The 10,811-nt window shown below is 41.2% G+C and overlaps 1 protein-coding gene across 2 annotated transcripts in view; it reads right to left on the bottom strand.

Annotated features, from left to right (window-relative positions):
* tbc1d22a (TBC1 domain family, member 22a) overlaps window positions 1-10,811 on the bottom strand; it is a 112,444-nt gene extending 101,633 nt beyond the window's left edge. Inside the window, exons 1-5 of one of the 2 annotated variants that reach the window (XM_051391882.1) lie at window positions 10,590-10,811; window positions 10,048-10,104; window positions 7,981-8,164; window positions 7,219-7,468; window positions 3,474-3,656 (exon numbers count right to left, since the gene is read on the bottom strand). In XM_051391882.1, coding sequence (XP_051247842.1) covers window positions 3,474-3,656; window positions 7,219-7,468; window positions 7,981-8,164; window positions 10,048-10,104; window positions 10,590-10,651 — 736 coding nt within the window. In that variant the 5' untranslated portion in view covers window positions 10,652-10,811. The remainder of the gene's footprint in view (window positions 1-3,473; window positions 3,657-7,218; window positions 7,469-7,980; window positions 8,165-10,047; window positions 10,105-10,589) is intronic. The other variant, XM_051391881.1, reaches the window with a different exon arrangement.

The raw sequence follows: 10,811 nt of genomic DNA, 5'->3' as shown, positions 1-10,811 counted from the left end.
AATAGAGGTAGCTATAATGCTAGGTTATAAGCTAAAGCTATCATTTTAGAAAATCACACACATTCACACACTGACCAAAGCAGTCAGACAGAGACACACACATCTGTGGACTCCAGAGACTGGCAGCCCTGACATGTCGGGGGGCTTGGCCCAAAAACATGGCTGCCTCTGCAATTAATTACACCATTCGAGTGAGGACCCAACCAATGGATCATCCCCCATACCCACATACCCCCACCCAACCCCCCCACGTTCCTTCAAGGACAGTCGGTCGAGTATCTCTTTTACACAAGGGGGCGTCATCCCCGCTGACAGTGTCCACTGGTATGTGTGGGAATTTGCATGAGTGTAAATGGGTCACAGACGTCATACGGGGACAATGACCTCTGCTTTAAGGACAAGGGGTTTAATCCATCTTGTCATCTTCTGCTTCACTGAAAACTGCAATAAAGCTGCTGATGAGTAAATGATGCTCTATGTAAGAACAATTATGTCAGTATTTCAGAGCAGAACAACTCTCTACTCCAAGATCTACAAATTACTCATAACTACGAGCAAACAATAATATTTACTTTTGTCCCAGGAACATTACAATAATTATAAGTTACCGTGGGCTTAAATTCCTTCAGATGGTGGCGATTTCATTTTTTTCTTTTTGTATTCTCATCTATATCCCATTCTTTGCTGCCGCAATGACCCAATTTCCCCATGGGGATCATTAAAGTTTCATCTTATCTTATCTTATCTGCCCCTATCCCTCTCTCTTCCCCTATCACCCCTCATCACCCCCCTCCCCCTATCCTTCACTTAATTATGTCCCGTGAATGAAGTTCATCTTTCATGCTGCCAGCAGCCGGCAGCGTGGCTCGCCCGTTCTGGGCTATCTAATCATGGCGCAGAGACTAAACTAAATTTAGACAGCCGGCTTGTGATGCCTGGCAGGCCCTAATGGGGTCTGACATCTCAAGACACTCTGCTGATGTACAGGATACACTCTGCGCGAGCGGGCCACAACCGCCGCTGACTAACGCTGACGACTTGAGAACCAGTTTGTTTAGTTCAAAAAGTTTTCAAGGGGATCACACGTAGAGGTGAGGCACTGTGCTGACTAAGGCCATTCAAACTTAATGAAATCCAGCATTTACATTTTAGGACCTTAGCCAATGGCCCTGGTGTGTGTGCCTCGAAGTAATCTACATGTGGATAGTGAAGCAGTGGCACCAAGGGGACCAAACTCACGATTTTATTCAAATTGTAAACCAATCAGACACCTCTGTTGACAGAATATGATTTGTGGATACAGGTTAACATACATGTCTAGAAAATGTATTAGTGGCAGTCATTCATCATTATTAATATACCAACTTTACTGAGGAATGTCTGAGGAAATGTTTAGGCCTTCTGTTTCATTCAAGGGAATGTGGACACATTTTGACGGCTGATATATTATATTTATATTATCTTATTAGAAATATAGCAGTATTGGCTCATGTCTCAGCAACATTATTTGTCTACCAGAATGCACTTGTTAATGTTTCAACTGTGAAAAAAATGGGATCCTTGTAAGTAAATAACATGATATATTCTTACCAGATTTTTTAACCTCTTAAATATCTATTTCTGTATCTGCTTCAAAAATCCAGAATCAGTCAGTCAGTCAATACTGAAAATGTCTCAAAATTACAAAAGTAACAGGATTATGCCTTCTGAAACACTGTACAGCTTATAATGTACAACAGATGGAGGAAGTGTTGAGTTTGCATTCCCAGTGAACAGGAGAAACAGGAGCAGATTAGAAAACTGAGAATATTCTCACAGAAATATGATACAGTTTACTTAGAAAACAAAAGAAGTCTGAATAAAAAGGCGTGTTTCTAATAATAGCCTGTCTCCAATGAATGCCTGGTAGCCTCTTCAGTTGTGGTAAATTAAGACCACAGCCACCATTTGAGAATGGAGGATACGGTATTTAAACTGTGTCATTTATGCACTGAAATATCTCCGACACACTCTTTTTGTATTTAGCATATTTAGGGTATTTAGACAAGCACATAACCCATTCTCTTGCTAGGTAATGCACTTTTTAAATTCTCACTTCATGCTCCCCTTGTGTCAGGCACACTCAACACACACATACACAAAATGCAGCATAAACACACCAAAACCACTCAAGGACAACAGATGTACATCCTTTATGTTATCACAATAGATCTGAACTTGAGGGGGCTTTTAACAGAGATTTTACCAAGAGTCTGACAGTGCATCTTCCTCGAATAATCCACACAACTCCAATATTTTTTATGAGTCGGGTTCTGTGCTTTTGCCAAAATGGACTGAGGTCATGGGAACACACTTCGAACTTCAATTTAAAGCACTATTTTTCTTCTAGTCATAAATTTTCACAGCCTGCACAAAGCCTCTGTCCTCAGTATTCAGGGACCCGAGGCCAAGCAAGACATCAGCAAGACCCTTGACTGGTACGGCAAGACTGCTATAGATTATGATGCAGTTTCATTATTATCATAACTGCATCTAACTTCGACATTTTTTTATTTTTGAATTAAATGTCTTATTATAAGGACATGTTAACTGACCACCTAAAGAAAACCTGTGACTATAGCAGACTACTTTAGCAGGCCACCATCTATATACCTTTTATCCTGTGTAAAGGGTTGACCTATGCTCCCCCAGTGTTGGATGTAACTTCAGATGCTGCTGGGTGATATTTCTTTAGACTTTAAAATGATTGCTTTGCCACATTCATTTCATGCAACCTTAGCTTTAAAAAACTATATAGAAGCTATGAAAATTCGTGGCAGCTACTGCTCTTTAACATCGAGCATTAGCGTATCATCACATAACACGCTGTCTGTAAGACACAGACTGGTGATTTTGACATTTAACATGTACACTCGGACAGGCTCAATTCGCAAACTCGTCTGATAACCACTTTGATATAATTAATCTACTTGTCAACAAGTTGATGCGCAGCAGTTGCAAAAAGTTAGTTTCAGAGGACAAAAAGTCAACAGTAAAGAGGGAGGTCTGCAAGGATTTCATGGGCACTGGGGTGGCGGCGGTAGCGAACAGTCTCTGGGGTTGGATAAACAATAAAGGCCTGTCGTTTGGTTAGAACAAAGGCCTGTCATTTGCTTTTGTTGTTGGTGGTATTTTTTCCCCCTTGTAATCTGCATGTCCAGATGGCTGGATGACTTTCCCACTCGCAGCATCGTTAAAAGCGCGGCACAGCTGGCAGACAGAGTGAGCAAACTAAGAGTGAGAAGCAAAAGAGCGCAAGGAAATGAAAAAGTGAAAGAGCTTAGAGAACAAAAAGAAAACAGCTAAACTAGACAAAAGCTGAGAAAAATGTAGAGAGAGACGGGAGCAATAGGGAGACAAGTGGACTGTGCAAGACCGCACATTGTAACACACACTGACAGATAAGTGGAGACTTTTGGATGAGTATCTCTTACCCAGATCTGTGTTGGGCCCAGCCAACAACTGTTTGAACTTATCCAGACGGGACGCTTCCCTCTCGGTCATGGCCGGAGTGCCAGATGTGTTCTGGTCAGCCATGCGAGCCACGAGCGGGATGACGGGCGGCCGGTGGGGCAGAGACCGTTGTCTGTGGAGGGCTGCATGCTCACCTGCCGCATCTGGTTGGAGGATAAAGAGTTGAGACAGGGCAAAGGATTACATAAACACAGACACACACACACACACACACACACACACACACACACACACACACACACACACACACACACACACACACACACACACACACACACACACACACACACACACACACACACACACACACACACACACACACACACACACACACACACACACACACACACACACACACACACAAATGGAGGGCTTTCAGATGATGCAGCACAGGGTGTTAGTGGCTTGTATTGCTTTGAGCCTCCAGGCTGGCAGCAATGTTTGTTGCAAAATTTCTGAATTAACTGTGAAGCCACATGTTCCACCAGATGTGCTAAAAAAAAAAGACAGAACACAGAACAAAACAGTGCCAACCACACAGAACAAGTTATGAACAAGCTGGTCAGGTCAGGACTTCAGTGTGGAGAGGGACGCTCCTTCTGTCACACTGAACACTAAGCAAAAGTTCATAAAGACGCCTGTGAACCGCACTGCCAACATTTCCCTGCTACAGCAAACCCCATCTACTGCGTGTGGAGTCACACACAAACACTCCATTGCAATTAAGAGAACTGGAATGCTGCCTATTTTAATATCCTTTTCAGTTTTTACAAGAACAAATAAAAAGCTACAAATCTGTTCTCAACTGCTTTATTTGCACTTACAAAAATTAAAAAAGATTATTAAAGCTTCTTTGTAGTAGAACCTTTTGTACGGTTTTAACAATAAGCCCTTTTTATAGTCCATTTAATAACTTTTAAAAGGGGCAATAAAAGAAAAAGCCAAGTTAAAGGAAGATAGTTATGTTCACTTGTCAGTCACAATATGCTGCAGTAATTATTACAAGGAAGGAAAAAATACATACATGAAATACCCAAAAGAGTACTCCTCTTCAACCTCTATTAGAGGCTATTATAGTGGCACAGTGTGTATTTTTGTTTGAAAAATCAAAAGACACCATCAGAGGAGCCCAATGAACACCAGCTTCTTTGTGTGAGCATGTTTGTGTGTTGCTTTCTCTCTAAGCTGCAGGGTAGTGGGATGGACATTGCCAAGTATGAGTATATACTGTACAAAAGAAAGTCTGGGCCTCACTAATGAAAGCCATGCTGTGTGCCATTACCTAATTAGACTGGGCCAAGTGTGCTCACGCTATTCTTCGCTGTCATCTTGCACACATGAGAAGGGAAGAGAAAAGGGCAGAGAAGTAGAGGGAAATCAAATCGACAACGAAAGGACAAAGCAAACCAGCTGTCAGCCTTACTGTAACTGTGCATGTCAATTTGTTTACCCTAATGCCATGTACAGCGAGTGCAAATGTATTGAAGTTGGTATATATGCTCATTAGAGGTGGAAAAGGTGTCGTCTTGCATATCCCTGTACATGACGTGGCAGTGCATGCAAGCCTGTGCTTCGGCTTCTCTGAGGAGATAAGAGGAATTGCCTGAAGGCGACGGGATTCTTATGTTATCTGTATCTAAACACAGCAACAGCAGACAACCAGGCAGACGGGACATTAGGCAGCCAGACGTTCGCAATGTACAGCGTCTGCTGCTATTGCTGCTGATGTTACAATCTATAAAGCAACAGTAGAACTATGTCTTCACAAATTTCTTCATCTATCTTTTTTACAAGGAAGAGGATAAAGCTGGTTAACAGAAGGATAAAGTGCTGTTGTGCCCTGGTTTTAAGTTAGAAAATGTAAACATTTAAAAAAGGTCCAGGATGTATTGGGGGAAAAGGAATATAATATTCATGGGTATGTTTGTTTAATCAGTGTATAACCACCTGCAAATGACACTCACAATGAGACATTACCTACAGAGAGAGGGGGTTCTCTTCCACGGAGGCTCCCATGGTGAATTGCCATGTTTCTACAGTAGCCCAGAATGGAAACACTGGCTTTAGATAGGGCCTTTTCACAGCCACCGTAGTTTTTCCTACTCTACTCGCTTGGAAGGCTGAGCTGTATTCAGCTGGTTGCAATCTGTAACTTCACCGCTAGATGCCACTAAATCCTACACACTGGTCCTTTAAGTCACTTTTGGAAGAGGTCTTGAACAGTGACACAGCAACAACAGGAGCCATGACAGAGCAGTTGTTCCATACTACGGGGTTAAAACAATGTGCTCAGGAAGCACAGACCCGAACTGAAGAGGAGGAGTATGAGGGTAGGTGTCTCTTTCTACTGTCATCTGCTGTTTAAGTAGAGATGGGGAAGAGGAGAGGAAAGGGTAGAAACCGATGCCTGAGGCATTATTATGAAGAACTCAGTGTATTTTTTCTCTTCCTTTGCTTCTGTTTTCATTATCAGAGAGAGATAACAGGGTAGTCTGACATAACTACCCACCAATATCCATAAATAAGTATCACTCTTGCTAGTCCAAAATTAACTTTTTTTAAATATATTTTTACCGGCCATAAAACTGCATATTACTTATTATTACTATTATTGGACTAAAAATAATAATCTCAAGTTTTGAGCCTTTCTGAACCTTCTGAGCTTCATATTTTAGCCAGGATCTTGGGGCTCCCATGTCGTTCAAAACCGCCAACCTCTGTGGCTTTTCCCTTCATCTTCATGTTTTCTTTCTGGTAGCTTAACAGCAGGAATGTGTTGACACATCTGTACTTACATCTAATGTAGATTACGGGAAAAACACAGACAGACATTGCGTAGAAAGCACCAAATAGTAGTAAGCTTTCTCAGCCGGTACATATAAAAACAGTTATGCAAATCCGGCCCTACACTGTGATTGCAAATTACTTACCGGTGAGCCCAATTTATTTCCTCACCAAACCCAAAATGTACCCACATCTGACGCTTGGTGGGTGTTAATTCTGGATTCTGGCTTGCAACACTTCCTACTATCTTTTAACAAAAATCTGACCGTGATTGTTATGAATGCTTTCATCTTTGTGTGTTCTGAAACTGTGTCAATGCTGAGCCCTGTATACTCAGTCTAAACCACAAGCAAGTCTAATCAAAACACAACATTGGCAGTCTATCAGTAACACTCGCTCTACAGAGTGAGAACATCTGCCAAATATTTTCTCTGGTTCTGTTGAAACTTGATACCATTTAAATGTGGTGACACAAAGCAGCTGTGTGGCCAGAGTAAATAAATACATAAAAAACATGATGCAGACAAAAAACACTGTAAATTGTGCACTTGTAAAAGTGAGTTAATTGATATTGATATTGAATATGTTCTATTTTATCCACGGCATAGCATTAATTTAATTTAATTAATTAAATTTAGTTTATAGTAAGCATTAAAAGTTTTTTTCACCACATTTAGTTTTTGGTAAATAGTAAAAACAAAAACATACTCAAACAAAACAGAAAAATAACCAAACTCAACTGCAAACTCAAAAACTTAAAACTCAAAAGCAGGTATAGTGTGATTGTTGAGATTTGTCCCCCAGCTATAGGTTTCAGGTCTTTTCCATGACACTGGTGCACCAAAAGTAAAAGCAGTCTAGCTTTTAGTATGCAAGTGAGCCAGAAAACTTTTTGGACAAAGAGCAATGGTGTCCACTAACCTTTAGGTGACCCAATTGGAGCTTCGCTGTGGGACTTCACTAGGCGGCCATCAGTGTAAGGGCTGCTCTGGGAGGGAAACGACACCTCTGGGCTGGTCACGTCTCCTTCCCCCACCCTGTCCTCCTCCTCTTCCCCATCCTCCTCCTCGTCCTCTGCCACCTCCTCCTGCGTGTCCTCTTCTCTCTGCTCCAGCTCTGTTGTGTCATCCTGCCTCTGTCTCTCCTGCTGCTTGCTGTGATTCTCGATCACCTGTTCAGTTGACAGAAAAACAAGATGCGTCACCGGTGAGCCTCAGGTTTTGCTGACGACAGACAGAACCTAATAAACTCCATATAAAATATTACAGTGTGCCACTTTCTGTAATTTTTCATTTAAGTTAGCAACTTGAGATGTGTGTATTTATTAAAGATAAATACAAATTGCATTTAAAATTTTCTTTAAGCTTCAACATTTATGCTACATGAGCAACTATTAGAAAAATACTTTGGTATACCCCTATCGTAAAGCAGTGCATTTTACAGATGTTTAACGCTGTACTGTCATTTTTATGAAAAGAAAGAAAAGAAAAAAGTAGATTTTGTAGCAACGGTTTACAATTATACTGTCAGGAAAACACACTTCTCACTATACAGTTGAAACTGTAGTGGAACAGGAAGCGGTTTTAGAGGTTCTAAGACTCATGAAAATCTTTAATGGACTGACTATGTTTTTATTGAAAGGTTTAATTGTTTTACAGCAAGCCACCACATCTGGTTGTTCACCTTGTTGGCTGTCTCCATGACCACCTCAATATTAAGGTTCTGTGCAGCCATGGCCAGCAACTCGTCGTCATCATCCCCAACATCCCAGGCGTCACTTGTGATGCTCTCAAACTCCTGGAAGGTGGTAGCCTTCTTGGGTTTGCCTGGCGTGGTTGGAGGAGGCTTGTTGCCTGCTTTAATCAGGCTGGAGGACAAAGACAGGGCCATAAAAACAGAGAAGACAAGGGCAAGAGGATAAGAAAATAGAAATTGAGAAAAAGGGTGAGGAGAAGTGGGGGTGAGGTGTAGGAAAAGGAAAAAAGCAGAAGTGGCAAACAGGCCGGAAAGGAGAAGAAAGGAGAGGGTGATAAAGTAAATACCACTGTGAGGATAAGAGAAAAAAGGACAGAGATGAGAAGTAAAAAATTTTGACATCGACAGGTGGGCAAAGAAGTAAAAGAAAACTAGGTATGTGAAAGAGATAAAACATTTAACTATTAATGAATTCCATTAAATTTGTCCTTAACAAATTCCGTAAAAAAAAAAAAAAACAAATTATTAAATAGTGCACAGATGCACACATAGATGTGTGAGTCACCACCACTACACACAGACTTTTAATCTTACAACCTTTGAATCAAAAGCAGGTCTCTAACACCAAAACAAGACTGAATCTGCAAATGTTCAAAAGAACTAAATTTTACTGAGTTGCAGTCTTTGTGCTGCAAGGACACCATTTCATTCAGCATGAATTCAATTACACTCAACCTTTCCCATTTTATCATGCAATGCGGAAAAAGAAAGGTGGAAGGAGGGGAGGGGGAGGGGGGAACGGGGAAGGGGGTGAGGGGGGTGCTCTGATTTATTACAAAGACAAGGATTACCATAATAAAGAGAGAGACTTGTCCATATTAGCTTACTTCCATCATAACTTAGAAGAAAAGAGAGAGTCTGAACATATACTGACAAAAAACAAGCAAATTAAATTCAACCCTCTGTGGAAATCTACATTATTAAATATCAGTCAAAAGAATTAAAAGGATTATTACAGAATAATAGGCTTTCCTCTATCGGTGTGCGTGTGTAAAATGGAACAGGTATTGTCTAAAAAGTCAAAAATACCTCCTATGATGGTTAATGAAAAATGTTTTCTACATACTTTACACAGAATTATACAGTTTTTCTATTCACAAAATACGTTTCTTATTAATTAATTCATTAATTCATTAAATTAAACTTTAATTTGCATATTTATACACGCTCCAGGCATGTGCAGGTATCCTGTATTCCTGAAATATTACTTAATTTTCTTCCGTTTGAATTCTTCAGTCTTCATATAACTAATCTGTTTGTACTGGACATGATTACAAGTTTTTTAAATACAAAAAAAACCTGAAAGAATTCCTCATGTCCTATAAGCTGCCCACCCAGACGTCTAACAACTATAGTTTTGGTGGGTTTACTTCCAATGACCCAACAGGACGGGCCATAGAGTGCAAATGAAAGGATACCAGAATTATACTACAAGACCTGACATATATATAGACCTGAGATACTGTGTGTGTGTGTGTGTGTGTGTGTGTGTGTGTGTGTGTGTCTTTCCACACATTTAAGTATATTGCAATCATAACCACATCCCACTCCATGATGTCACAGCCTGTGTCTGGGGTCAGCTGTCAAAAGGCCAAACAAACACTTCCTAATTCCTGATTGTGATGTGACTAAAAGTATGACCTGTTCTCACAGTATCAGTCTGATTTCTATCTCCTGTGAGTGGCTGGGTCGTCGCCCTGTAACTTGTTCTGCTGTTTGTTGTTTAAATGTCCTCTGCCAAAAAAAAAAAATCCCTTTCTACTGGCACTCACTGGTGAATTGAGATGGATAAATACTACGAGAGCTCCAGTGAACCAGTTAATGAAAGTCCTGAATGAGTGTCAACTTCAGATTGTGTTTCGTGTGGATTAGCAACTGAGGCAAACGGTTAGCATCGACACAGGAACTTACATAAGCATCCGTGTAACACTTTTTAAACTACCCCAACAAGATCACAGAGGATTTACGTACAATGACTAAGTACATTTAACTTACTTAGCATGAAGGAGCGGGTCAAAGGGTGGGTGTTGTGCGCCATACACATGCTGAATGCTGAGGAAGTGAAGAAGAGAGAGTGTAAATGAATGAGCTGTCAAGCTAGCCACGTTAGCTTCATATTACCCCAAAACAATACTAGTTAAAACTACCATACTGCGACTAAGTGTGGCAAAAACGACTTTAACTTGTTGTAAGACCATAGCTACTCTGTAATATAAACCGGTAACTGTATCCGCACTGTATATATGAGTTACAACTCTGTGACTGCGCTGTGGGTAAATTGCTCAACTGTTAGCCGACGTTAGCAACGTATTAGCTCTCAACCAAGCTAACAGCAGAAAAGGTGCCACTGTGTCTGCGAGACTCATTCACCACAGACACTGGTGCACGTCGAGGTGTGAAGTTGGCAGACTTTGAGCCATGCCTTTAGGGCCGTCAGTGAAAAGTCAAAGTGGCGTTTTGAAGCTCAACAGAGAGGCGGTCAGTAGAGTAAGGCTAGCTGCGCTGAGCTAGCCGACAGGAGGGAACACGTCACTCACCTGCCGGGAACCTTCGCTGTGTTTCTTTTCCAAAACTGTTTTTTATTTCCGTCCGTCGACATGTTGCCTCTACGGCCACACCACTCCTGAAACACAAACACGCGAACGCTGTCGTTGTGTGTAAAATGTGAAATTTGTGTTTATTTACACCAGGTCCCCTCCTCCAAAACTCAGAAAGCTGCCATGTTGATACTGCCTAATCGGCGAGCAAACGCTGCTGTG

Source organism: Dicentrarchus labrax, unplaced genomic scaffold, assembly GCF_905237075.1.
Source record: "Dicentrarchus labrax unplaced genomic scaffold, dlabrax2021, whole genome shotgun sequence".
Lineage (NCBI taxonomy): Eukaryota > Metazoa > Chordata > Actinopteri > Moronidae > Dicentrarchus > Dicentrarchus labrax.
This window is presented reverse-complemented; position numbering and strand designations above follow the sequence as displayed.